This window comes from Pezoporus flaviventris, unplaced genomic scaffold, assembly GCF_033815535.1.
Source record: "Pezoporus flaviventris isolate CSIRO_AGI_PZ_B2104156 unplaced genomic scaffold, CSIRO_AGI_Pfla_v1 ptg000063l, whole genome shotgun sequence".
In the NCBI taxonomy this organism is placed as follows: Eukaryota; Metazoa; Chordata; class Aves; order Psittaciformes; family Psittacidae; genus Pezoporus; species Pezoporus flaviventris.
This window is the reverse complement of record NW_026892611.1, coordinates 9,542,439-9,570,133: the sequence shown is the minus strand read 5'-3', so window position 1 is coordinate 9,570,133 and position 27,695 is coordinate 9,542,439. Positions and strand designations below refer to the sequence as shown.

The 27,695-nt window shown below is 44.5% G+C and overlaps 3 protein-coding genes across 10 annotated transcripts; 2 read left to right on the top strand and 1 right to left on the bottom strand.

The window, feature by feature from the left end:
• The first annotated feature begins 423 nt into the window (after window positions 1-423).
• On the top strand, window positions 424-1,671 carry ZNHIT3 (zinc finger HIT-type containing 3). Its single transcript, XM_061470517.1, has 4 exons — window positions 424-534; window positions 667-698; window positions 765-911; window positions 1,180-1,671. Exons 1-4 carry the CDS (start codon window positions 455-457, stop codon window positions 1,368-1,370), a joined length of 450 nt encoding a protein of 149 aa, XP_061326501.1. The 5' UTR covers window positions 424-454; the 3' UTR covers window positions 1,371-1,671.
• Window positions 1,392-21,276, bottom strand: MYO19 (myosin XIX). Of its 8 annotated transcripts, none has more exons than XM_061470509.1 (25): window positions 21,166-21,263; window positions 20,968-21,058; window positions 19,014-19,158; window positions 18,116-18,264; window positions 17,765-17,878; window positions 16,897-17,029; window positions 16,649-16,718; window positions 15,929-16,031; window positions 15,640-15,736; window positions 15,088-15,164; window positions 14,635-14,725; window positions 13,474-13,645; window positions 13,063-13,136; window positions 12,848-12,969; window positions 11,064-11,177; window positions 10,510-10,686; window positions 9,498-9,644; window positions 8,928-9,035; window positions 8,039-8,109; window positions 6,986-7,095; window positions 4,974-5,134; window positions 4,358-4,487; window positions 4,092-4,177; window positions 3,443-3,748; window positions 1,392-2,512 (listed from the first exon to the last, which is right to left on the bottom strand). In XM_061470509.1, the coding sequence occupies exons 2-25, from the start codon at window positions 20,977-20,979 to the stop codon at window positions 2,384-2,386; spliced, it is 2,898 nt and encodes a 965-aa protein (XP_061326493.1). In that variant the 5' UTR covers window positions 20,980-21,058; window positions 21,166-21,263; the 3' UTR covers window positions 1,392-2,383. The 8 variants fall into 8 exon arrangements, 7 of the variants coding, with proteins under 7 accessions (XP_061326493.1, XP_061326494.1, XP_061326496.1 ...); XM_061470510.1 differs by having other exon boundaries at window positions 21,170-21,258; XM_061470512.1 differs by lacking the exons at window positions 20,968-21,058; window positions 21,166-21,263 and having other exon boundaries at window positions 18,116-18,354; window positions 19,014-19,635.
• Window positions 21,277-23,003: 1,727 nt separating this feature from the next.
• Window positions 23,004-25,821, top strand: PIGW (phosphatidylinositol glycan anchor biosynthesis class W). The gene has a single exon (XM_061470508.1). It carries the CDS (start codon window positions 23,086-23,088, stop codon window positions 24,628-24,630), a length of 1,545 nt encoding a protein of 514 aa, XP_061326492.1. The 5' UTR covers window positions 23,004-23,085; the 3' UTR covers window positions 24,631-25,821.
• The last annotated feature ends 1,874 nt before the right edge of the window (window positions 25,822-27,695 follow it).

Here is a 27,695-nt window from a genome sequence, read left to right as displayed (position 1 = left end):
TTTAAATAAATATACGTTCAAATAAGTATATGTGTGTTTAAATAAACATATGTTTAAATGAATATATGTCATAATAGATATATACTAATATATAAATATAGATATATAATTATTTTATATATTATAAGATATATATAATATATATAAATAATATGGATAAATAGATATTTACATAAATAAATGTAAATATATCTATTTATATATATATTTACATATATATTTTTATTTCATTTACGTATATTATTAATTTATTATTTCGTTATTAATTTATTAATTTTATTTATTAATTTATTAATTTATTATTTTATTTACATATATATTTCTATATATGGGGCGCTCGGTCCGTGTCACCCCCCCGCCTTCCATCCCCTGCTCGGCGCTGGCCTAGCGAGCCTGGGTGGAGGCGCTCGGCGCTCTGCGCTCTGCCTGCCGGAAGTGCCGCAGCGCGGGCGCCATGCGGGCCCCGCGGCAGTGCGCTGTGTGCGGGGCGGCCGGGGCGGCCAAGTACCGCTGCCCGCGCTGCGCCGCGGCCTAGTGAGCACCGGCACCGGGAGGGAGGGAGGGGCGGACCGGGGGCGGTGTGTGGGGGAGCGGCGGCGCGGGGTCCCGGGAGCGGGTCGCCTCCCGCTCTTACCTCCGCTTTTAACGGTGTCTCTCGCCCCGCAGCTGCTCCGTGTCGTGCTGCAGGACACACAGGGGTGAGTGACGGGTGACGGTGGGGCCGGCCGGGCCGTTAACGCCGTTAACGCCGTTCTTTCCCGCAGAGCGCTGCACGCCGGAGCCGAAGCGGGAGCCAGAGGCCTCTGCAGCGCTGCCCGCCCCGCCCGCAGACAGCCCCTGGTCGGTGGACGACATCCTGAGCGAAGACGACGAACGGGACCGCGTCCCGCTGCAGAAGCTCAAGCTCCTCGGTAACCTCGAGCGGTCAGACACGACCCGGGGCGGGGGGTGGACGGGACCTTCAGCACAGAGAGCTGCGGTGCTCCTGGTTCCCAGGAACTCTGTGGAGAGCTGCGGTTTATCCCGGTCGGGCGCCTTGTAGCAGGATCTTAAAGATGCAAATGTCAGGTCCCTGGTCCTGTGTCTTTTTGAAAGCTCGTTTTTCAAAATAAGCGTGATCTCAACCGAGTTTGTAACTGTTTGAGATTATAGACAAGCACTGTTCATCTCTTTCTAAAGGGGAGTCGGAAGAACTGAGAACCCTGCTGCTGAATCCACATCTCCGGCAGCTCCTGCTGACCCTCGATCAAGGAGTAGACAAAAGCTCCCTCATGAAGAAGTACATGCAGGAGCCGTTATTCGTTGAGTTTGCAGACTGCTGCTTGGGAATCGTTGAGCCTCCAGAGAAGGAGAATGTTCTTCCTGAGTGAGCTGCCTTTGGGAACACTTCCCTTTCCTTGAGATTTTTGCCTTGTGACAGAGAGACCAGCAGCACCCGTGCTGGTGTGGTGCACTGTGCTGGGCACTTCCTCAAGGCTTGCTCGTGCTTTGCTCATGGGTGTCAGTGCTCCAATTTAAACAGGGACATGGTCGTATTGGACAGATTTTTAGATGCTAGGAATTAAACTTGATGGATGTGCTTTCTGATGGTACAGAAACACTGTCAACCCTGGGAAACATTGCTTTCCAATGGCAACATTAAATATATTTGCATTTATTTTAATCCACAAACTAATGTGTTTTTGTTAACTAAACCTTGTTGCAGATGGCCAGGCACCTTTATAAGGTATTCAATGGTTTATTTAAAAGTGGCATATACACAGGAGAGCTGAACACTTTCAAGGCTGATACAAGCAGCAAAGGTGGTGTAGAGCATCTCTGGGGAAAACCCTGGCCCTGTGGCAGAGGCCATGCTGTTGACAAGGGCATCCTAGAAATGCATGGCAGCTGGGAGGGTACATGTATTTTGGTTGTATAGATAAAAAACAAATGTTCAGTCTTGCTTTTCCCTGAGACATCTGCATTTAGTGTTACAGTTGGCTGCTACTCATCCTTCAGTCACAGTCAGAAGTGTTATGTTACTGACCCCCAACAGGAATCCAGCATGTATCAGAAATGTTTGCCTTATTTGCTCGCTCATTATCAGCCTCTTACTTCTCCCAGGTGGTGCCAGAAGTGTTCACTTCAAGTATTTACTGCTTAAAGCATTTGATTTCTTTTAATTATGTTGAATATTCTCATAGTACTGATATTTCCTCTAATATGTGCATGTGTGTGAGAGGAGGAATGTCCCCCCATTTTAAATTTGAAGCATATTATACATACAATGCATTGATACAGAAAGCTCTGAGGTAGCAGCAGATATGGACGTTGAGTAATTTGAAAGCAGCAGCTTGCAGACAGCCCTTCCCTGAAGGAAAAAGTCCAATAAGATGGCCAAAAGCTATGTTGGAAGGAGATTTTTTCTGTCCAATAAAATCTGGTTAAATCCAGTGATGGAGTGGGCATCCGTGTGGGGGCTGACATCTGCGTAATGCAGGGGAGACTTCTTACAGTGGAACTTGACAGAGCCCTGCAAGAAGAAGAGGAGAGGTCAGCTGATGTTCCTGCCCCATTTTGAGCTAATTTTGCTATTCAGACTAAGCAGTGCTTCAATATGTACACAACTAGTGAATAAGGGTAGAGGAAGACCTCCACAGGAGCCCTAGTACAAATGGATTTAAGATAAATGAGTATTACAAAGAGTACCAATACTGTAATTTGAACCTAAACTAACAAACTCTGAGGATTTGAGGAGTTAGTACTGAACTTAGTACTGCTTCTTTCTGCTTGTAACTGTGACCAAGCACAGGCTACATTCTTGCACACATAATTTTATGTAACTTCAACAATTTACCAACAAAAAGCAAGCACAAGGTGATTTGTAACCAGTGCAATTTCCAAGAGAAGCCAGTGTGTGGGCTGTGGTTCATTTGTAGTAAGTGGTGTCTAAGACTATTCTGCATGTGCATAGGAGTTTACTTGAGGTTTGCTCCTCACTTTCTGCCATGAAAATCCTCTGTGTGAATCACTCTGTGCAGTTATTTCTTAATACAGAAGCACTGGGATATTATTAATACACCCAGTGGCTTTTCCCCAGGTGGATTCATTTTCATGGGTTCACCTGTTGTGCAACTTGAATCCCCTAAGCAGAAAACCCAGTACTTAATAGCAGAGCCTGTATTAGGATCCTGTTCTCTCCATGTCTAAAGCACAGCTTTGATCAGTTTGTTCCTGATGCAGAGATAAGTTTTCATGCTTAGCTGAAAGTCTGAACTCAGGCCCATGTCCATCTTGACCCACTGATGTTAGAGTCATCTTTGGGTGTATCGAGGCCAGTGGGAGAAGAAAGGTGCAGCTCAAGAGCAGATTTCACAGTTGCCCTGCTCCATAGCAGAGTTCAGGTTCCTGCACTCATGGCAGCTTCACCATGCTGCTGACTTGAGTGCATGAGGTTTATTACCTGTGGGAGAGCTCTAATGGAGGTGATGCCACAGCCAAAGAAACAGCTTTCCACCTTGTAGCAGTCATTCTCCTGAAGCACTCTGAGACATGCCAGCAAGGACAGGTCCCTCCGAGGCCCTGTTACAGTAACGGGTGCAGCAGCCAGGACAAGGCCAAGAGGCCAGAATTGAATTATTGCCTGCAGAGGCCAAGTTGTTTCCAAAGAGCAAGGTGGTTTGGCTGAGATCAGCGTAGCTCCAGGAACAGAGAACCCCTTTTCCTCACCCTCATCCAATTCTGCTGCTGCTAACGCAGCCATTTTTGCCTGATGAAGAGATGCAGAAAAATATTCTTGACCAAGATTCTCAAACAACTTCAACAACATCTTAAACTGCAAAACTTAAGAGTCTAAAAGAGAGGGCATCTTAAAGGGCAGGACACCCCCTGGGGTCTTCCCATTCCATGAAGGAAGGAATGAATTGATTCTGCAGTCTATGCTGCTACCCAGGAGAAGCAGCTGTGCAAGACCTGGCATCCATCTTCAGCTTGAGAACAGTGTTCTGAAGCAGTGAGAGTACCGGTTTTGTGCAATTCCTTGACAGAAGCAGTCTTTCTCAGACACAAAAAAGCCTCAGTCACTCAATGTTTTCCTGTACCAATGTACTTACTTTCCATTTCCTCCAGCCACGCTTAATGACACGAGCAGCCCTGCGCATCCTTTGGAAGCGATTCTTGGCTAACCAGGAACGAACAGCTGAAGATTGAATTAAAAGAAACCTGAGTACAAAGAATCTCAGAAGCTCCTACACACAATATAAGTGATGGTGCTTCAGCTTTTCCATACTCAGTTACCAGAATCACTCCTGCCACTTCCAACACTCAGTGTAACTGGAAATGTTACTCGTTATGTTCAGCCACACTCTTACCAAATTACCTGCTTGGATGACAGTTGCAGACCACCTCTCCTTTGCTAGTTTCCTCTGCTTAAATCTTCTCCAGCAACACTGAATGCAAAATGCTTTCTCATTTAGCACCTCTGCTCTTCTAGCTTCCAGCTGCTCCAGCTGCATCAGGGGATACGAGCCTGCAGTTAATACTTAGGGACAGAGTTGTGCTCACAACTCCGCTCTCTTCTACAGCCTCTTGGTGGTTGTCAGAAAACCACGTGCATGTGTCAGTATCTTAAGACTTCTGGATTAGGGTTTAGAAGTGAGAGCACTTCATTAGTGCTTACTGGATAACATGTCAGATAGAAATATAAGTATCTGAGGGGGGGCACAGTGTGGTAGGAAGAAGTGGAGACTCCCAGTTACATAGTAGCGGCTGGCTTAAAATTAGCTCCATTGAAAGGGGTTCTTTTATGGCTGCATCCTCCAGTATATAAACTTTGCAAAGTGACTTTATCTCCTTCACCTCTTTTACAAAGAAACTGCTTAAGCCTGTGGTCACGCTGGCATTAAGAGTATCACCTAACCCATGATGCTCTGTGCCAGAATCCCCATTACAGAAGTACACTCCGGAACTGTTAGCCAAGGCAATAGCACTCTTACCACAGAATTTGCCATAAATACTTTGGTTTTGCCGCAGTACACTGACGTGTTTTCTGCTCTGTTCCCTGTCTGCTCAGCAGCACTTTGTCCAGTCACATTCTGAAGGATCTCAAAAACCAGAGAGCGTGATGCTCTGGCATCATCTGCCACTGGAGGCTTGCCTGCAAATGCAGCATTGAAGAGAAGGTATCACCAAACTTGGGAATCGGGACTGAGTAATTGTCTTTACACTGAGACTTCTTGACCATCAAGGGGGGATACACCTACAAGAGGGGAGGAGGTGATGGCTGATATATCAGTAGATCTATTTGGGCTTATGGGAAGAATGTGACAGGGTAGGTTTTACCATGTGCTAGCAAGGAGAAAACCAGCACGGTGTGTTTTAATTAGGATGTAGTTTAGGTGCTGTCTTATTGCCTAAGTTATAACCTATCCATAGGTAACAAATGTCAAATCAAGTCTCAAATGTAACAAATGGAGGGCTCAGCTGTTCTCACGTTGTTTAAAGCCTCCTACATGGAAACATTCGAAAGCAACAGCAATGCAATTAAGAATAGATCTAAGCAGCTAAGTCCTAAGAAAATCTGATGGAATAGCCAAATCTCAAAGCTATTGGGAACAGAACAAAAAGCAAGAAATTAGACTCCTAGCCTTAATGTACTGAAAGATGTGAAATGGAAAACAAATTCTACACAACTCTACAGCTTTCACAGGGCATCAGAAGCAGCTACAGGGGCAAGTACTAAGCAGGATTTTATTGCAGCAGTAAGAGGTTATTAAAACCATTTTGGGGACATAGCACACAATTCTTTATGTTATGGGACAAACAGGTTAGCCAGATTAATCTATTTGGAAATAGAGGTAGACTTAATTCAGACCTGTCCTTGAAAGAGATTGTGTTGTTCAAGGCAATGTTGCATGAGTTTCTGCATGCCCAATGCCGGAACTTGATGGTCTTTGTATCTTTCCATCCTGGATACTGTTTGCTTTTCTGATATAAATGTTTCTAAGGAGATGAGAGCATTTTAAGGTACTGAAAACAAATATAAGCAACTCTAGCTTACAGGAAGACATCTGGTGACTATGGTGGTGTTCATGGGGCTGGGCTGATAAAGGAATCAAAAGCTTATCCCCATGTTTAGGAAATGGTTTTGCTTTTGTTTGTAGCTTACAACCTGTTAAAGATAAAAAGCACTAGTAACCTATCTCAGTGAGGCATTTCAGCTAATGGGTTTGTAATTGAGGGGCAAGGATATGGTGTGTAAGTCATTTTCCAGCCTGTACTTCATTACTTCATTCCATTTCTGCAAGGTGCATGGATTTCCAGCCATTTTACCCATCTGACACAGGCTGGTACTCACTGATCCTGCTTCCCACATCTGCTGGTTACTAAACCCGTTGGGTGAAGATAGGATTAATCTGGGAGAGGGAAGGGGGTTGCAGTAACTTTCAGTATTGACTGTATCCACCTGATGAGCTCTTTTCAGGGATTCATACCAAAGATGTTACCTTGTAGACTGGATTGTGTTTTTTAAAGTCCATCCTCACTCTTGCTTATTAAAAAGAATCGCATACAGAAGTTTGCAAAAGGTAGAAGAAGCAGCAGAGTCCAGGTAAGGTAGAAGGTCAGTGTGTTCGGCAAGAAAACAAGGTGGGGGAAAAGAGAAGGAAAGAGAAGGAATATAAGCAAAAAGGTAAGTGGTTTTCACATCTACTCAAGAACCAACTGTAAATCAAATTATACTGGGGGGGGACCCGAAACGCCATCGTAACTGTAGCTGTTCTTCCCAAGAGGAACACAAAGAAACAGCAGTAAGATGAAAGATTTACACTTTTTAAGAGCCTGCTGTAAGGCAAATTAGAAACTCAAGTTGGTGACAGATTAGAAAAATACCTTGAGAACAGTGGTGCCCTTAGTGGTGAATACAGTGACTGTGTCTGACCTATGCGATATCGAATTGGCGCAGTGATCATTTTACTTGACGGCAGAGGGATTATCTAAAGAAACATACCATTTTGCTCAGCAGTATGATAGTTGCTTTTATCACAGCCTCTGTTTTTACTGCATCCACGTGATGTTCTCAGTATTCCATAGCGCTCAGTGAAACTCTGGAGAGGGATTCTGACAGACAAACATACAGTTAATCCTAGGCAAGTATCATTTGCTAGAGAGTAAACAACTGACCTGTTGAGGGGGAGATGTTGCAGAATGGCTTCAAAGGTAAAATACAAATGCACCACTGCTTTTGTAGTCGCCAACATGCAAGAAAATACAGACTTTCTGAAGGAATTCAGGGACTGCCTATTGCCCAGTAACGGTGACTTCTGACTGTAACAAAGACTGGGTGGGAATTGTGCTTGTTTATGGTAACAGTGAGCTTCACCCCATCGATCCTGAGCTGTCAAAAATGTCAGTAGCTCGGGCCTCATTCTCTCCATCCTCTGAATGTGGTCACAAAAGCCCAGCAAGGGCACTGGCTGCAGTGAGCTGCTCAGCTTGGAGATGACTACCTTTAGGTGAATGCCATTTATCATTTTGGTTTAGTTGCTGAAAATGTTACTGTGAAGCTACATTCCATTAGAAAGTTTTAGTACATAATAGTCCACATCAAAACATCTCTTCCCCAGCTTCTTAGACTGGAAGGGCACAGTGAGCTCTTGGACCAGGGGTGTGTTATAGACACATCTGGACTTCGTTAGTATTTAGTGTATTTTTAAGAATCCCATTGCTTTGAGTGCAAGTTGTGCTAGCACTGCTTTTTAGACTGTTACTGCACTTCTGGACTTGCTGAATGAGCAGAGTTTCATAATCCAAAGTGCAGAACAACAGTCCAGATTTGCAATGGGTATTTTTGTCTCCAAAATGTGAAAGAGGTGCTCAAATAAGCTTAAATGTAAGCAGTGAGCAGAACATTTCAGACACCTTTGAAAGAATCAGCTTCAGAAAGAGACAGAACGCAAACTATTTGGATTTTGTGCTTATAGGATCCTCTGAAACACTAACATGTCACTAATTGCTATACAAATGCATTATGGAACACATTGCTCAAGAAGTTTGGACTTACCTAACAGGGAAGCCTGCTGCACTGATGGTGATGGCTTCAACAATTCCACACGCCTGAAGCTGGCTGAGAACCTGAGGCATAAATTGGAGATGGGTTAGGTAACCACTGTGGAAGCTGCTGCTAAGGTCTGCCCAGTGTGTGCTCAACCCAAGCCATGTGCAGCTGAGCTCAGAGCCTGCCAGCAACACCCAAAGCGGGGTCAAAGCAGTGCTAACACAGCGGGACAGTCCTCATGTGCCCTCTCTTGCAGTACCCACACACCCTGCACTGACTGAATGCAGCACAATATGAAAAGCCAGTGTTGGTATTTTAATACTACTCGCATGCCATCAGCAGATTCTTCAAGTGTTTGAAATTAAGGCAGCACTACTCTAGCTGCTTGTCTTTGCGTCAGACGAGGTTCTCTAGTTATAGCTTCAGCATCTGCTGCTCTGCTCCCAAAGGCATGCTTGTTGGCTGATCTCATCTAACTTGTCCTAGACCAGACTCCAGGAACAAGCAAAGTTTTGTTGTGGGCATTCACCATGAAGGTATCTGTTTGACCAGCACTGCTGAGCAGTCAGATCACCTTTACGTGTTTTGATGGCTCAGATGGCAGCACCCTAAACAACCCAGGAGCACTCTGGTAGGAGAACTCATACAGCAATGAGTTAAGCTGCATCTGGAAGTGCTGTTGTGCTTACTAGTCCCATTTTAGACAAGCATCATCAGTGATTCTGAAAGGACATTTATCTTGGAAGCTCCAAAGGAGAAAAAGCTATTTAAAAATGTGCTGTGAGAAGAGCTTTGCGAGTAACTCAAGATCATGAAAGACCCAACGCAAAGCCCTACACAATCTCTCTGGGAAGCTTCTCATTGAACCTGTGAGGAAAGGCTTTTGAAAAGTTACCTCTTCTCTTTTAAAAGTCATTGCCTTGCAGTCGGCGTTAGGCTTGATGCATCGGATGTAATGTGGTGTGGTGCTATTCAGAATCTCCATGAGATGCTCAAGTGAACCCTGTAGAAAACAAATACAGGTTTAACCAGGGACTCCCCCTCCACAGGTAGCTGAGCTGATCAGTGCTCTGCTGTAAAAACCATGAAGCAGTATTTTGCAAGGCTGGCTTTACAGGCACAGCATTAGCAGAGCTCTGCTGTAGGGGCAGATTGAGCAAAAAAATCACTGAGTTCCTCTGTAACACTGTTGATGGTAAATTCAGAAAGTTTCCAAAATTCTAGCAGGGCATCAGCTGAAACTCCTCAAGGAAGAGGCAGGAAGCAGCCTCACAAAGGCAGATGCCCAGCTGTTAAAGGTAAAACTGGAGTGAGTTAAAACCCAGAGAATATCAGAAATCTGAAGCTAGTTCTGGTTTACACCTGTTTTGTTTTAATAATATTTACTGATCTTGGCCCAACTATGCTGTTTCCTCATCTAGTTATGAAGATAGCAACAGAAAGCAGAATCTTCAATAGGGTGTACCTTGAACTTGGCCACCACTGTCACCACAGCTGCTCTGTTCTGGGGTTTGATGTTATTCTGGTTCCTTTCTGTCACAGGAAATAATTTCTGAAGCAAAGGGTCCTTCGAATTCTGCAGAACCTGGACCAGTTCTGGTGCAATGGGGTCCTGCAAACACAAACGTCACTCATTAGGATGGGGACTTAGGCAGAAACCTGCCACCTTTGAAAATGACACAAAAATCTGCACATCTAAGTGGAACAGTATTTCTGATGCCAGCTGTGATGGCTGTGGTTTCAAACCTGACTACATACATTCATTCACAGTCAGGTCCAGGAACATTTAGCAAATCTAGTCCAGTGTATGACTGCTCCTAATGTTGTTCTCATACAGCTGAAGTGAGCTGGAAGTCTCAGGACTAGTTTAATCCCTGCAGGACAGTCTGCAGCAGTCTTCCTTTTAATCAAGAGATATTTGATTGCATGACCTAATACCACTTGCTGTAATTGCTGGCAGTGTCAGAACTGACAAGGGACCCTCATGTCTGCAGACTGTTTCACTTATTCCCTGATGGCACAATGAGGCCACAAGTTGGGTTTCCTGGTATAGCAGAACTTTCAGTAGTTGAGTCCATGCTCTTGTTGCTCATAAATTTGCCTGAATTTGGGGGGGGAAGTGCTACATTTATGGAAGTGCTAATTTATGGTTATAGAAATGCCCTGATGTCATCAACTTTTCTACACTCTCAGGCATGGAAGAAGCCCTGCTTTGGTGATACATGGTTCACTTAATGCTCAGCTGAAAGTTCTGCTGCCAAAGCATTTGCTGGTGCCACTGATAGTTCACTGAAAACCAGAGCAAGAATGTCACCCAGTTTTACATGGCCTGAAGGATTTATTTCCGAATCAAGGAGGTATGTCTATCCAATAAGCATCACTGAATATACTTGTTAGAGGTGCTTTGGTTTACATTGCCTTAGGTCTGTAAGATTGTTTTATTTTGGTTTTTAACAGCTCTTCCTGAAAATACCTACCTTATTTTTCTCCACCATTGCTGCCAACTGGTAACAGACTTTGCCAGCATAATGTGAAATAATAAAGTTAGGCTTCTTACTAAACTTGTTTCGACTTAAACATTGATTATTAGACAAGGCCTTCTCAATCCGAGTTTGAAAGAGGTCAGTGTTAGAGGATCTATTCAGACGGCACTCCTGCATGGCAAACGACACAAAATTGCAACATCTCTTATTCATCGTAAAGAGCTGTCTTTAAAAGCTAAACCACTTTAACATCAGACATTTTACTTTTAGAGTTGCTTTGAGTATGCAAGCCCTGAAATACTGGGGAGAAAACCCCCCCAAAAAATGTAATAGAGGCTTCATATTTGAATCAGAATATTCGGAAGAAAGGGAAAAAGACAACTTGGACTAGGAAGAATCAGCATCACAATGCTTCTAAAAAATAGGCTCTGCAGAAATTCCATAGCTGACAAGCTTTCTACTACAAAGTGTTTGTATTTTCTTTGGCGGCATGGGATGGAAGGCAGGCAACTAGGACAAAGGTATTAGGGGTTTAGATCCACACTTACCTCATTCAGCAAAGAAAAAATGCTGAGGGGATTGCCCTCTATCAGATCAAGGCACTTTTGGTTATCCTGGTAGTCGATGAAAGACCACTGTAAGCCTTCAGCTGCATATTCTTCCTGCAGTTAAGAGAAAGCCCGGTTATTCTGCAGCAGAGGGCACTAGAGCCCAAGGAACTGGATGCCTTTTTGCAGTCTGATGCAGTTACTGTTTAACGAGTTCATCCCAGGCTCAGCCAGCTCATCCAAAACTCAGCTCGTGCTCAACAGCAGTCTTGAGGGGAAGCAAGCAAAGGAGGTTATTCTACCCCAGGTAGCTTTATCAGAGAGCACAGCATGGCTGCTTTCCAGAGTAAACAGAGGCTACAGTCACACTAAGCCTCTCCTGGCTATACTGGGTTTTTCCCTGAAGGGCAAAGAATTTGTGGAACTCCTTCCTTAGATTAGGATATAGCCTTAAACCAACCATTGTGACTTTACTATGGAGCTGGGCTTCATTTAACACAAAGCCTGATCCAAAAGGTAGTGCAGAAAGATACTGGTTGACATAATTCATGCAATATTTATGCTGAACTACAGAACAAACTGGCAGGAGTGTTTAACAAGCACAGGCTCTGGCCAGTTATTTTAAAAGTCTCCTGCCAAAAGCTTGCTCAGCACAGCCACTAATGGTGTTTAAGTGGTCTGGGATACAGTCAGGTCAAGAGAGGTAAGAGGGCAGACAGGGAATGATACTATAAACAGAGGCCATGAATCAGATATAAGGAAAATAATTGTGGGCTTGAACTTGCTTTCCATCTTCACTGACCATTAACCCCTGGCATACTGGGGAAGACAGGCAGGAAAAAAGGCTGGTTATATGAAAGCATTAATTAAGCTCAAAGAGCTACTTATCTCCTGGATAAATTGACAAAACTATACCACGAGGCAGAAGGTGCCAGCATGCTGGTGCCATAAGGAAAGCAATTTCCCCAATTCCAGTTAATGGCTAAGAGCATTGTGGTAATGTATCTGTAATGTGGAGAAATTCAATGAGGACTGAAGTACATCTATTAGAGTAGCAGTCCAAACAGGAACTCTGCAGCTTTCAGAGCACTCAGATGAGAAATGGAACGAACAGCGTGTGACCAGTTAGGCAAGTGACTGCAGTGTACTTAGGACAGTGGAAATACCTTCTCTACTGCAAAACAACACAATCTGTGTACCTTCTCTTTCAAACATAAAAGCTGATGAACAGTGTGTTTCTGTCTTTCAAGGTACTGGCATGACAACTGGGTTTATGAAGCTGTTCTCCTGTGGCAAAAGGCCTCCATCAGGTACCACGTCCTGTTGATGATTAGATTACAAGGTTCTGTTGGACCGTGCCTTCCCACTAAGGTCAGGTCTAGAAGCTCCCCACCCATTTAGGTGCTTTATACTTGATGAAGAGAATTAACATGTTTATAAGCAGCAGCTTCCAAAAGACTCTCAACTTAGGTACACTTACCTCAAGAATTTAAAGTGTTCAGCTCTTTGAGGGAAAGCAAACGGTTTAAAAAGCCACAAAGCCAATGCAGCTGCGTAAGAGGGAACAGATTTCCAGTGCCCAGGGGAGAAAGCTGTCTCATTCCATTAACTGCCCCACACTCTCTTTAACAAAGCAATTGTTACTCACAACCTACTGATGTCTGTGACATTACTTACTTGACTGAAGGCTGCAATCTGACCAGAGGCACAGGAACATAATTAAATGGACAAAAGATGCTGCTTTAAAATTAGATATTTAACATTTGATCTTAGTGGGGTATTACCTGTTGTGCTTTCAGATAGTGCGCTACAAAGTGCTGCTGCAGTTTCTCATTGGCATAGTTAATACACAGCTGTTCCAAGTTGTTTTCAGGGAAGGCTTCAAAACCGTAAACATCCAACAAACCTAGAAGCAGCAGGGGAAGGCAGTGCATTTTATTCTAGGAGTAGCTTGAAGGACTTACGGTTACTCAGTTAAACTAGGGTTGAATAACCATACCTATGAAGTTGGTCCATGCTGATGGATCTGCATAGATGCTTTCATTTATGACCAAAACGAGCCACTCAAACAATCTGCAGACATTGACAACTGGATTAGTTGGAAAACCTTTGCTTACTACAGTCAAGAGTAGTGTTCTTTTACTGCTGTTTATACCAGTATCACATGGAAGAAACAAAACACTGACATACTGCTTGCTGACATGGAACAGCAGTTCTCTGAAGATCTCTCTAGGAGGTCTGCAGCTATGTCCTATCTATGAATGAATCAAGGGGATGTTGAGAGGGGAAGGGAGGGTTACACCATTACTGAATCCAAGCAGAAGGGCAGGGAAAGTAAATCTTTCTGGCCTCCCTACTCCCTCACAAAGTTGCACGGATTAGCACAGCAGCCTGACCTACGTGTCCTTACTTGGCATAAATCACTTTGGCAAGGCAGTCCCTCCTGGTCTCACACTCGGCTCTGGAGCATGGCTTCTTGAAGACCTGTTGTTGTTTTCCAGCAGTTATTATTCGAATCCTTAGCGACTCCAGGAGCTCCTCAACAGGGATGTGCAGCAAAGCTCCAGCAGTCTTCACAGAGTCTTGTTTGGGGAAAAAAAACATGGCAAGGTTATCTGGAGTGTCAAATGAATGCAGCCCCCTTTAAGGTTATGGAAGGTCTAGAGATAGTACAGAAAAATGACACTTCCATAAGCTTGCCAACTGAAATGTGGATTTAGGATCTTTTTACCCAAACTTGGGAGAAAGTTTTGCAAGACCCGACTCTTAATTTGGATGTACAGGACCTGTGGAGTTTCAGGTGCTCTATTTGAAATGAAACAATAGTACCAAAAAAGTTTGATGTTTGCTGCACTGAAGCAGGCATTTCAGGCATTTTACTCTCTAGGTAGGTATTTGTTTTCACCTTTTGTGAGCAGACACCTCTAAATCCAGACAGACAGTCATGACCAGAAAAAAACAGGGATTTTGGGGATAGTAGGGAAATACAGAAGAATGAGTATTTGCTAACAAAGCATTTAAGATCCTGCTAACCAGAACTGTAGGCAAAACTATTTGAATATTAGGTAGTGTGAATTCAGAGCATGTGAATTAACAGTAGGAAACTTCACTACTCAGGACAGTGTTTTATTTCTGAAGGAAAACTAGATCCACACTAGTAGAACAACCTGTGTCATCCACTGCAATTTGACAGATTTGCTGTTACTAAGTTTTAATCATGAAAACTCCAAAGCTTCCATTTTACAAGCCCTGCTCTCCACTCTGGGTCAGATTTCTGGATGTCTTGTGATGTCAGTGTAAGATTACAATCAGGAGTAACAGTTCTGCCAATAATCCTTCTGAAATGACTGTCTAATGTTGCAGCTGCCTTGCCCTACAACGGAAGGATATTGTCTCTCAGAGCAGGGGAGCATTAGGTTTTTGTTTGTTCAGTACTTTGAAACCAAGATTTTGGGTTGCCCATGACCTTGAGTCTCCTCCTATCAAGCAGAGAAGCACAGTAAATCCTGTCCATCAGGCACCTGCACTAAAATAACAAGACTCTCTGGAGCATGACATGCTGTTGCCTCACCTTTGGTTTTGTCTTCTAGTTCACAAGGCTGAGATTCATCCACTGGATTAGAGAATTGAACATTCCCAAGATGAAGAAGGCCTGAAAGTACCTGAAATATAACCAGTCATTCAGCTTTCTAAAACAGAGCTCTTAACCTCCCTTTAGTCACATGAACAGGACAAACCAAAACACTTCCACACACAAAAAAAAGCAAGCAGATTCCAAGCTTCTATGTTAATTCCTAAAGCTGCAATTACTGAAGGAAAACTAAAGTTCACAGGTGCAGGCTTTTAGCCAGCATCTAATATTTAGCTATGCAACTTAATGTGTAGGTGTAGACCCACCAGTCAGCAGCACCAAACAAGCCATCGTCTGTACACTGATACAGATTTACTTCTGCAGAAATCCCACACTACAGAGACATTCCAGACACCATTAGCAGCCTCATGGTGACCATGCTTTGTACCTGACCTTGAAAATATTGTTCTGTGTGGAGTGGTCAATGCCCAAGTGAAACATTGCATCTCTGGTCACCTCGAAGCAGTCCTCTGAAAAGCCAAACAAGTGCTGTTTAAGAGAAAGCCAGGCACACAAACACAGGCAACCACAACACTCCACACCACATCCAGGCTAGCTGGAATTGTCGAAGGAGATCCAAGGAAGCCATATGTGCTTTTGGTAAACCCCAGAGTATAAGCTGGAGAACCAAGTCATTGGGCACTGTGGGGCTCTGAAGTTAGGCAGTGGTTAGAAGCACATCCAAAGCCAAGACAGTTTCTAAACAGAGCCACAGAGAGATGCAAATTCACAAGGCCAGAAACTGCTCTTTTAAGCCAGATGAAGACTCTTAATAAGTGCAAACTGAAACTTAAAAAGAATCCCTTTAATGCAAGTGGCTTTGCAACATCTGCTGCTGGCTGCCCAACCTGGGTCATGAGATTTAATAGGACAGACACATTTTTGCCTTCCTGCCTTTAAGGTCACAGCCGTTATTAATGGACAGTCTCTGAAATTAATCTTTACCATCTAAGTTCCTTTCAGAATTTGGCAGCCAACAATACTCAGCCCCTTCTGGAAGGTTCCATTCCAACCTCTCCTCTGCAGTAGCACCTTTTGTGATCTGGAGACAGAAAACAAGGTAATGACTGAAATCTGCCTTTGGTATTTACAGCTCACAGACAATGAAGAGTAACATGCTGGGAGCAGGATTTAATTTGGATACATGGCAAACAGGGAGACTGTTAAATATTAAAAGCTGATTTCATCCCCACTGTTTGTCAGAAACATCTAGCAAGATTAACTGAAGGCAAACCTGATAAAAAATATGGAAGTTTCTTTCATTGGGGGCCTGATAAGCAACTCTGGTCTTCTCCAAAAGGAAAGTCTGAATGGAAGCACTAGTCAGATGGTGACACCTAGAATGGGGGGAAATAGCAAAGATTTCAACAAAGCTTCCTCACAGAATCCCGTAGGTGATGTGTTATTATGATACTGACTGACTATGAACACTTTGCACTTCACCTTCAGTTTGGTGCAAGCCTAATATATTTTATTCAGAGTTCTTAACTGCATCTCTGTTTTTCTGTTGTGCCCTTTTAGAGATCAGGGTGAGAGCTTGCAAGGAAAAAAAAAAAAAGAAAAGTTGGAAAGGACCTTAAGATCATCCAGTTCCAATCCCCTGCTATGGGCAGGGACACCTCACACTAAACCATGGCACCCAAGGCTCTGTCCAACCTGGCCTTGAACACTGCCAGGGATGGAGCATTTACCACTTCTCTGGGCACCCTGTGCCAGTGCCTCACCACCCTTACAGGAAAGAACTTCTTCCTTATACTTACTCTAAACTTCCCCTGTTTCAGTTTGAACCCATTACCCCTTGTCCTATCACTGCAGTCCCTGATAAAAGAGTCCCTCCCCAGCATCTTGTAGTCCCCCTTCAGATCCTGGAAGGCTGCAATGAGGCAGACTTCAGAAGTAATAGGCTTGGACAGGATTTCAAGACAAAAGGTTTTTCCACAGTGATTGTTATTACCTGTCTAACTGAAGCTGGATATACTTTCCAAAACGGCTGCTGTTGTTATTCCGCAGGGTACACGCGTTTCCTGTGAAATTGCCAGTGACAGAGAATAATCAGAGTGATTCCACTCTTCCATGTAGGACATTCAGGCATTACGGGTGATTTGGTCATAGCTCCAGTATTTGAAGAGTTTGACTTTTAAGGAGAGGACCAAGAGCTAGTTTAGACTTAGCCACTACTTCCTGCTGTTAAGCCTTATTTACCGAATGCTTCCATGACAGGGTTTGAATCCAACACTCTTTTCTCTATCCTTTCCACAGTTTCATTGCCTTTAGGGGAGATAACCGGAGCAGCAACAGAAGCATAGAATTTCATAAGGCAGCGAGATGTCCAGGTCTGCAAGGGAGAGGTTTGATAATAGGTCTTAGTTTGTACCATGTTATTAGTTATGTCACTTAGTGAAGCAGCACTAGCTTCTGTAAACACAGTATGCAGCTGGCGATGATGCTGAAGAGAGTGATTGTGCCAGTTCTGCTCTAGTTCAGTGGAAATTTTCGGTGTATATACTTATGTGCAACAGACACATTTAAGCACTATTGGCTGGAGTGCTTTGAGAATGGCAGTTTTATCAAGGCGTACCCACCTAGATGAACTGAATATAAGTGGACTTTGAGTCATTAACACTCAGGAAATCCTTTGTTCTCAGCCTTTAAAATATCCTCAATATCTTCCTGAACAGGGATGAATTGTTACAGAAGGGCCCAAGATCAGATCTGAACTCTCCGCTGCTTGTGCCTACACAGGGTTTGCTGAGACTCACACTAAGCTCCCTAATGGACTAGGCTGAGCAATTAACTCAGATGCGATCCCTGTTGAATGATTCAAATGCAGCCCTCCAAGAAATCACAAATGTCACCTAGAGAGCAGCTCTATTAAGGAGAGCCTATTTTACAGCTGCAATCACTTAATGCTTTAGGCATATTTCAAATGAGCTGTGCTAGAGCACATTGGCTATGTGCTCTGTCAGACGGGTTTTTTCTTCCTCTTTGCTCGTTTGCTGAAATACTGCACACTACAAATCACTGGCAAAGCTCAAAACTGAACAGCAATGTCAGAAAAATATCTGCTTACCTTCCCAGCACCACTTTCTCCACTTACAATTATAGACTGGTTTACAGGGGCTATCTGGCTTTGGACGTTTCGGTAGGTTTGCTCAGCCACTGCAAAGATGTGAGGTTTTAAATCCTGGCAGTAAAAGAGAATATTCACATTTAAGAGAACTGTAATTACACAGTTCAACAGCACTGGATAGCACAGGCCTTATCAAATTTATCTGAAAACAGGTAACAGAGCTCTTTTAATGGAACTCATGTTCCACTAGACATGGGGGTCATCCTTTAGGATTATTTTGCTCGTAGAGATTTTGAAGAACTTGACATCTGGGTTCTGCAGAAGGACAGTTATTTCAAATACAAGGATTACCTGAGGATGAAGTGCAACATGGTACTCTCTCATAAGCTCTGGTGAATAGAGGTAGGAGACAGGCTGAAACGGATTTAAAGCCACCAGGCTGCAGCCAGCATTTGTATAAAACAAGTTTACTGTATATCTTGCTTGAAGACATTTCAGAACTGAAAGACACACCTTCTGTTAGCATCTTTTGCAAAGTGTATTCAACTCTTCCTGTGTCTGTTTGTAACAAAAATCTTCAGATTTGTTACCTATCAGGTTTAACAGAGAATGAGGTGATCAAGAGTGATATAGGACTAACATATATAACAATCTCTAAGAGTTGCCCTTAAAAGATCTGCTAACTATTCCACTCAATAAATCCTGTGCTTTTATAAGGCTTCATATAGTTCTAAAAACCGAATCTGCTGACTTGCAGACAACCAGAGGCAAGAATTCCCCATCTGCACTAGGAACAGACTTTAGCTTCTCTTAACAGGATCATCCTTAAAAGTCTTGCAAGCAATTTAATTTTCAAAACCAATTCCATGGCTATATTTTGAATCAAAGTTAGAGCCTTGATTTCTGATACGTTCTTATCCCACAAGGTCATGCAGGAGTCCTTCAAATAGCATTAAATCTCAACCACACCCTGGCTACCTGAACCAACAATACAAATGTGAGCTCTGCCTGCAGAGCTTGATAAGAGCAGGGCCAAAGCTACAATAAAAGTATTTGGGACAAAAGAAATACAGCCAAGCCAAATGTGACTTTCTAAGGCTTTGAATAAGCTTTATTAGGCTTTGAGTCTTTAAGTACTGTGGTCATGATAGTATTAATGCAATGAGAACAGTAACTACCACATATTAGTGGCCACCAGGGAAAGTGACTCCTCAGGGAATGTGACTCTTTAGCCTGGCTGGCCGCTTACCTGTTGTAGTTGTCACCGGATTAACCTTTGTGAGGTCGTCAAAAAGATGCAGTTTCTCTTCATCACTGAGGAATGCTCTAACTTCTTCCTCAAACGATTCACTGAGGTCATTCTGGATAGCAGAATCTTCTTTCGGGCCATTTTTCTGGAAAGGATGTCAGATCAGCACCAGTCAAAGGCTGAAAACAGCTGGATTTTCAACTCATCCACTACAGCTCTTCTACTGCTTCCATGTAACTGAAATTCAGTCTCAGCAGGAGTCATAACTTAGCATGTTGGAGATATTCTTCCTCCCAGTTGCCCTCCCCCTGCATCAATGGTTCCCATGGGGTGCTCTGTTTTTAGAAAGGTATTATCTAGCATATAAGAAATGGCAGGCTGACAACACTGTAAACTGAATTCATTGCTGGCAATTTTGGCTGTAAGCAAAGGCGCTCGGAAGGAATGTGTCCTTAGACTCACACTACCTGGTGCTTGCAATTCTGCAGGTTGTTCAGCAGACACAATGTTCTTAACTGGAATACTTCTAGGCCTGTGAATGTCATGCATCCAATGCAAACACTGCCTTAGGCAAAGGGAAGCAGGAAGGACTGGCTGCAGAGGCTGAAGTAGAGCTGAAAGCTGCTGTGGTCCAACAGAAATGCAGTTTTCCTAGCAGAGACTTTCACTGTTAGAGCAGAGACTGAGGGCCCCAAGAATGAAATCAGAGTGCACACATCGAAGCCAGGGGACAGAAACAGTGGTGCTGTAAGAGCTGGCCTGCATTAGGTGAAGATTTGTCCCCTCTGAATCACTTCAAGTATTTAAATCTTAGCCTCCAGGCTCCTGTGTCCTTGACAATATTAGTTGGAAGGACACCTTTGTTGTACAAAGGTAATGGAAAACTTATCCAGAAGAGACACTTCAGGTCCTGTTTGTCACTTCTGAGGGAGAAGAAGAGAGAGGCTAGAAGGGAAAATGAAGAAGGAAAAAGATGCCAGTCCTGCTTTCTGCATTTTAGATATTCCTTTTCTGTTCTCCCCTTCTCCTTGCCAGAAAGTTCTCCAATGTAGCCCTACTCATTTGTATTTAGTAGCACAAATCTGCAATTCTTTACAGGTTAACAAAGTCAATGAACAGAATCACCTTGTTTATACAGGAAAAGTGCTAAATTTACTTAGCAGCATTCCTACTACATGAGCTAAGCTAATAAAGGAGGACATATACTGTAAAACCCCTTTAACACATTACCAAAACCAAATTATCACAGCTACAATAGTATACTTATTTAGGAGCATTATTATCTCTTGCAGACAGCATGAGTAGTTCATTTCCAGTAATATACAATTGTACACAGCAAAGGAAAAACAAAAGCTTAGCAACAGTTAAGCATTGCCATCAAAGTGATTTCTGTTACTCTACTCTGCCTGCTACTTTCACAGAGAGCAGACATGTGTAATTATGAAATACTCTGTGGACAAGATGAGCTTCTGCCAATTGCCCTCCTCTTCTGCCAGTTGCCCTTTTCACCCATGTATCCACTGTATTACACTGGCACCAGCCAAGTTAAATCCACGGTGCAGCTGACATTGCAAGCCCTGAGAAAGGGCACCCCTGCTCAACACCACTTCATTTAAGAAGAGGTGGTGACTGCTGAGGCAAAAGTAAAACACAACGAAAACGGAAAAGTACAACCACGTCTGATACCTATGCTGCAGAGCTCAGGTGTCCATTAACTTCACTGAAAAGATAGCCTTGAGGATGGGCTTGCAACATGTAAGCTGCCCCGTTAAAGGCAACGGCATAACAAATATCACTCGCTTGGTGTAATACAGCTCAAAACCACACAGTCAATTAATGAAGTAGGAGTGAATGCATGCTAGTTACCTAATCTTGATCGCAGGGAAACAAGCCAGGATTTCTTTCCTGACACTAGAATTTAGTTAGCACATGCAATTCCTGTTTTTCCTTTTACCTGCTTTGGCATCTTGTCCAGCCCTATCGATGGGAATGCTGGAGAGGGCCTTTACCGTAGAGTGTCTCATTCAAACCAGACTGAACAATGCCTAAATAAATACACACAAAGGCATTTAGAACATGGACACAAGCAGAGCCCAAAGACAGAAGTACTGATCCCAGGGGCCTCAAGCAATGCTGGAGCTAGAAAGCCTACCCACACTATCAGAGTAACAGTCGTACAGCCTGCAGACAAAGCTTGTTTGGAGGGAATAATACCTCTTCCCTTGCATCAGGAGTGCTTTGTTTCTATTCAGTGAATAAAGCAAGGTTTCTTGCCATTAAATTGCAACTTTTTCTTTGTTGAATTCCTCCTGCTAGGACAAATGGAAGAGATGTGTGGGTCTGACGGCGCTGGAGAAGCCAGTGCTTTTGAGAAAGGGAGTGACTCAGGGAAGCTCTGTGCCGCAGCAGAAGCGAGATACACTTGCTGTCCTCTCCCTGTTCCCTCTGCAGCTCTGGGAGCCAACGCAAGGTGAGTCAGGCTCACCCCTGATTTTCTGTGATATTCCGGTCACACAGCCAAGAAGAATTCCACCTTCTGCCAGCGGCTGAAACTGCCATTACCAAGATCCTATTCTATCGAGTTCTCTTATTCTGCTCCTATTCTATTCCATTCCTGTTCCATTCCCACCTGGCATAAAAACACCATTTAGAGACTACTTTGCCCCCCGACCTGAGGCGCACAGAGCTCAGGGTGCACACAACCACCACCAACACCCTCCCTGCCTTTGAAGGGTTCCTAATCTCGCTGCGCTGCTCTCCCCCGGGACAAGCGTCGCTTATGGCGGGCGGCGGAGCTCTCGGTGCCAGCCGGACCCGCTCCCGGGGCCCGGGCTGCCTACCCCAGCTCCCAGCCGAACCCGCCTCCCACAGGCTTTGCCGGGGCGGGATCCGACATTCGCCGGGCCCCAAGGTCCCTGCCGTGTGTCTCCGTGTGTGGCCGGCCGTCCCTCCCACCGCCGGGGCTCCCCCAGGGACACTGCCCGCCGGTGCTCGGTAGGGCCGGGCCCCTCAGGGCCCCGCCATGGCCATGGCAGGACTCCCCCCACGGGGTTAAAGGCGGGCGGGCTCCGGGACTCCGCTGAGGCCCTCGGTGGTGCCCGCGCTGTCCCCGGGCAGGGCGCACTTACCGCGGGCGCTGCGCGGGTCGAGGCGGAGGGCAGCGGTCACCGGCAGAGCGGCGCGGGGCGGTGCGGTGCTGCGCTGCGAGGCGGCCGGAGGAGGCGGAGCCGGGGCCGGGCCGGGCGGTGGTGAATCGGGCGCTGCGGAAGAGCAGGCTGCAGCTTCCCGTGGCGAAAGTGCGGCCGGGCGGCGCGGCCCGCGTTTACCTGCGGCCGGCAGCGGGGTAAGCGCGGTGGGCCCCGGCGTGCGGCGGGGCAGGGGCCCGGGTTATGGGCCGGGGGTCGGTTACACCGCGGTTACCCATGGCTGCTTTGTCGCCTCGGCCTGTGCCGGGGGAGGCGCGGGTTTGCTGCCCCCCAGCCCCGGTGTTCCCGCACGCTGTGTGTCCCGGCAGCGCGGGTCCGGCTAGCGCGGGAGCAGAGCTGGTCTCCTGATGAATGCTTCTGACATTTAACTTCCGTTCTCTAGGAACGGAGGAGCCTGGCTGGGGGTCACAGTGGGGCTGGGGCCTTTGTAAAAGGGCACCTGTGTCACAAGTGGGGTTTTTAGCTGCTGCTTTTGTCACCCGCTCTGCAGGCCGGGAGCAGGAGCTTCACCGGGGTCACGTTTTTACATCCCTGTTTCATTTACACCATAGAGAACACGACTATGTTCTGCAGAGCAGGACATACAGGAGGAGTGTTCACAGTTCAACAGAGCGTCTGGTATTCAGAGATCTTCAGCAAAACCATGTTAAGGATCTTGTATTGCTGGGCCTTGCAGGTGCTTGTGTGGCTGCACGGTGTCACCAGCCACCAAGCCTCAGCATTTTTGCTTTCCCTTGTTCTTTAAACTGAAGAGGAACTGAAAACCAGATGACTTGTGAAATCGGTGCTTGTTTTAATGAACTGGAACACAAGGGGCATTTTGGTGAAGTTCCAAGCTCCCTGTTTGACAAAACTAACTCAGGTTTATGTTTGTGTTTTCAGGAAAAGCAAGAAGAATGTCCCAAAAGCATCTGAAAGAAGCCTTTATCAGGGACTTAAATGGAACCAGCTTGCTGGAAATTTCTATAGGTTTGTCTCTAGCCCCACTCTGCCTGCTCAGCAGAGGACTCCTCTTGATTTTGTATTACTTACACTATGGGAAACCTCTAAGTTCCAGGCCATACAGCCTGCTGCTGGACTTCCTTGTGCTGGTGTCTCCTCTCCTGTTCTCCTGCACAGTCTTGTCTCCAGTCATCTTTTTCATACCAATTATCATTGCAGCCTTCTGTGCCGGAATATTTTCCAACATATACAGCCAAAGAAAGCAGGAGCCCAGGGTGGCTTTTAAGCAAATGGTGAAAGGCTTCCAGAAGATGTCCTTGGATCCAGAATACATTCCAGCAATAACCGTCTTCCGCGTTTATATCAACATCTTGACATCCATCAGCATTTTAGCAGTGGATTTCCCGCAGTATCCGCGGCGATACGCCAAAACCGAGACCTATGGAACAGGAATTATGGATTTTGGGGTTGGAGCTTTTGTTTTTGGGAATGCTCTTGTTTGTCCTGAAGTTAGACAGAAGTCTTCTGTCACACAACCAAAGTTTTCCAATGTGGCCAGGCAGTTCTCATCCATTTGGCCACTGATTTTCCTTGGCGTTGGGCGACTGCTCAGTGTTAAATCTATAGACTACCATGAACATACTTCAGAGTATGGAGTGCACTGGAATTTTTTCTTTACCTTAGCATTTGTGAGGCTTGCAGCATCTCTACTTTTGTCTGTATTCCCCAAATATAACTCTTGGATTGTTGCTGTAAATCTCGCTGTGCTTTATCAGCTTATTCTGAACACTACCTCTCTGAAGATGTTCATCTTGCATGGCAGCAATGGCAGAGACACGAGGGTTGGCTTTTTAAATGCCAACAGGGAAGGGCTGCTCTCTCTTTTTGGGTATTTAGCTATATACATGGCAAGTGTCCAGGTGGGACTATGGCTGCTGAAGCGCAGGAGCTCGGTGAGAGGCTGGGCTGAGGCAGTGTGTCTCTTACTGCTCACAGTTCTTGTGCTCTTCCTCTTTCTTCACGTCTCACAAGTGTACGTGGAGCCCGTGTCCCGCCGGATGGCCAACCTCTCCTACTGCATATGGGTGGTTGCTCACTGCCTGATGTTCTTTATCTGCTTAGTGGTGACTGACCTCGCATTGGTGTTCACAAAGCTGCTTGTGAGGGGGTCCAGCGTGCCCTGTTGCTGGGATGTTGTACAGGCCCCCAGTACCAGTAAAAAGCATGAACTGGAGGCTGTGCCTGTCAGAAGGGAAGGCAAGCACATGTGCCTGATCAGTGCTATCAATAAAAATCAATTACTGTTTTTCTTGCTAGCAAATATTATGACTGGTGCTGTGAATATTCTTATAGATACAATCCACAGCAAGACTGCCTTTACATTATGTATACTACACTTGTATATGTTTTTTAACTGTTTAGTTATGTATGTAATGCATGCCAGAAATATAGTGTTCAAGTTTTGGTGATTCCACTCTGTCTTCAGTGGACTAGTTGAACTTTGCTGTAGTTGGAGGATGGTATTTAAAGGGGAAAATTGGTACTTTTTCTGTACTTATTGCAGTTAAGTTATAATTTAGTACAGCTTTTTATGATTTAGCATTGATTAGTTTTTCAGTGGTTTGTTTTACCAAACACATGCAGTCAGTGCTGTTACCTGCTGGAGCTGGTACACATTCTTCTGAACACCTAGGCTTTGAGATTGTTTGCCAAATACTCCTGCTGCTCCTGTAAGAACTCATGCAGAAGAGTGATGTTGCATTTACAGGTAGTGAACAGTGAAGTACTGGTGGAACGAGGTAGCAATGTATAGAGTAGAAATCAGATGAGAAGTAGAAGAATGAGTAATTATAGAGACTTACCTGAGTCAGGATTTACCTAGTTGAGGCCCTTGCATAAATAACAGCTAAGAATAATTCTTGATATGAAATGTATTCAGTAAGTGGATACTTAAAACAGTTTTGGCCCCAGTCCTGCAAAGATTTATGCATATGCTTGACTTTGATAGCAGTAATTGTATGTGCAATGTTAATCCTATACTGAAATCTAAGTGAGCCTTTGAAGTAAGGCTGAGCTTTATTTTCATACTCACTGATGACTATAAACAAAGACCTCAGATAAAGTGTGATGCTCCAAAGGATAAACTCAACTGCGGATGAATTCATAAAGCAGTTGTTGGAATTTGATAATAAGAGCAGCACAGCCTTTTGTAAGAAAGTACAAAGATCCAAAACTAATTCACCCCCAGCCTGCATACCAGCGTGTTGTGACAGCTCATCTTTAGGAACATTGTAAACTATGGTCTTCAGCTCTACTTTGAAAGTACTCAAAGGCCCACCTACTTGTCTATAAAGTCATTTTAAGCAGCAGCTCATTTAGTACTGTGTCTTGACAGCTGAGATGTCTTCAAGTGGGAACATTCTGTATTAATTTTTATTAGCAAACACAGTATGCAAATGGAAAGCAGCACGATGCAGTGGGGCAGGGTACCAGCAGATGTGCTCAGTTTCTGTCACAGCACCCTCTTTGTTCACTTTCCAGAGTGTGACAGTTCCTCCTGACCTTGTTAAGTTTGTTGGTAAGAGAAATACATTTAAACATTGTGAGGAATTTAATGGGAGATACAAATACTTAAGAAGTAGAATACAAGTGGTAATTGGCGATGTGTAATGTCAGTGGAGCTCCAAGCAGTGCACATGGGGCTGCATTTTGTATTTCTCCTTGTCGATCGAATGTAATGAATCATAAAACCCATGGAGATTAAGCTTCTAAATCAGATTCCTTAAGGCAGACGTGCTGTGGAATAATCTGAAATTTATGAGGTTCTCTTAGCTGCTGGCCAATGGAAAGGTTAAGTCTGAGGATTACAGGCTGTGGCCATGCTGATTTCATGCTTGTTTACTTCCAAATTATAGCCATATAGTCTTCAGAATGAAAGAAAACCACCCTGTATTATCCTGGGGACAAATGCAATCAATTGCCAACTATGTCTTATAAACAGCTGTCACGGTTTATAGCAGGTTTCTGGTAACTTGTGTACGTATTGATTTAAAACATTTCCTAGCCTTGCTAGGGAAGAAGGGTCTCCAGCATGAGCTGAACGGCACAACGCGCTCATGCAGAATTACTGATGGATATTAACTTTTGAAGTATCTGAAGCCCAAGACCTGCAGTGAGCTCTGCCTGTGAGCACATGTCTATCAACATGATTCAGAATGAAGGCATTAATTGGGTGTGACAAAGCAGAGTTATGTCTGGACAAGCAGCAAACTAGATACCAACTCCAGTTTGTGAAGCAGAGATGATGTGGGAGGTCTGTGGTGTCTGCACCGAGCCCTGTTAGCTCCACACACACAGCAGGGTGCTGGGCACCTGCTCCAGGACTGGAGCTGTGGTTTGCAGCCCCAGACAAGTGACCAGAAGAGTGGGGACAACCCATGCAGTGCCACAGTAGCTCATCGTGAAGCCGTCTGCTGCTTTTAAAGCCATATGAAGTAAGTTGTTCACCACTGACTTAATGAGAGGCAATTAATTCTCCCTGCTTATTGTCGATAACGAATGTGGCAAGCTCTGCCCTGAAGCAAGTTATTAATGCTGTTTAAACTGTGAATAGATACAGATGATTAACCATGCCTCTGAAAGAACCAAGAAACACAAGCACACGTTCTTTGATCACCAAGTCTGTATGAGTGTACGGCACTGTAATGGGTTGGGAGAGATGTGAGAGAAGTTAATGCTATGGTACTACTGTAGACACTTTCTCCACATGCACCTTGTAGCTGTTAGCTCAGTGCTTGGTAGGAACAAGAACACTGCATTTCATTTGGCTTTGGGGTGTGTTTAGACGAGGAAGATCAAAGATGCATTGTGCAGATCAAAGATACATTTAAAAAAATCAGAAACTTTTATTTAGCTGTTACATAATTGGTACAAGTTTAAGGTATTTCAACTAGTACAAATAAAAGAGTTCAACTATAGCATGGCACCAACTTCAGGAATACTAGGAAAGCAGAGGAGTGGGAAAACAAATTCTTTTGTCCTTGCTGCTGTAATTCCAACATGTGATTTTGTGTCTGATGCAATTTATCCTTAACCTTGTTATTTGTTACGCATTCTTACCAAATTTCACTGGTTTTAAGGGTCAGCTCAGTAGCAGCCTTCTTTACAACCCAGCAGCGTCTCTTTTAAAGTCCAATGTTAGAAGAAAGACCTCAAGCTGTATCCTACTTCAAAGCCGCTATGTCCCAAAGAACAGGTATTTCTTCCAGGAGAGAGGGGCATGCAAATGCACGGCAGGAAGGGGCTGGCTGCTGTGTAGTGATTTTGTAGATAACAAGCAAGCTGCATCTTCCAGCAACCGTGGGTAAACCCGACCTGAAATGTAATGGTACTTCTCGGGTATAGTTTACCAGTATGTACCCTGAGAATACGACATCTGTGGCACGGGTTGATGTGATCCAACCGCACTCTGGGAGCAGAAGGGCAGAAGTGATACAGGAGCCTGCACACTGAATGCTGAATGCACCCTGGGTGC

What these genes read in the sequence shown, in the direction of transcription:
- ZNHIT3 (XM_061470517.1), top strand. Translation starts at nt 455, where the DNA reads ATGCGGGCCCCGCGGCAGTGCGCTGTGTGCGGGGCGGCCGGGGCGGCC. An exon ending in CCGCGCTGCGCCGCGGCCTA is followed by an intron (nt 535 to 666) that starts GTGAGCACCGGC and finishes CTCGCCCCGCAG; the next exon opens with CTGCTCCGTGTCGTGCTGCA. An exon ending in GTGCTGCAGGACACACAGGG is followed by an intron (nt 699 to 764) that starts GTGAGTGACGGG and finishes TCTTTCCCGCAG; the next exon opens with AGCGCTGCACGCCGGAGCCG.
- MYO19 (XM_061470509.1), bottom strand. An exon ending in ACTATCTGAAAGCACAACAG is followed by an intron (nt 11,178 to 12,847) that starts GTAATACCCCAC and finishes TCTTAACTGCAG; the next exon opens with GAAGAATATGCAGCTGAAGG. An exon ending in TATTTATGGCAAATTCTGTG is followed by an intron (nt 4,488 to 4,973) that starts GTAAGAGTGCTA and finishes CCCCTGATGCAG; the next exon opens with CTGGAGCAGCTGGAAGCTAG.
- PIGW (XM_061470508.1), top strand. Translation starts at nt 23,086, where the DNA reads ATGTTTGTGTTTTCAGGAAAAGCAAGAAGAATGTCCCAAAAGCATCTG.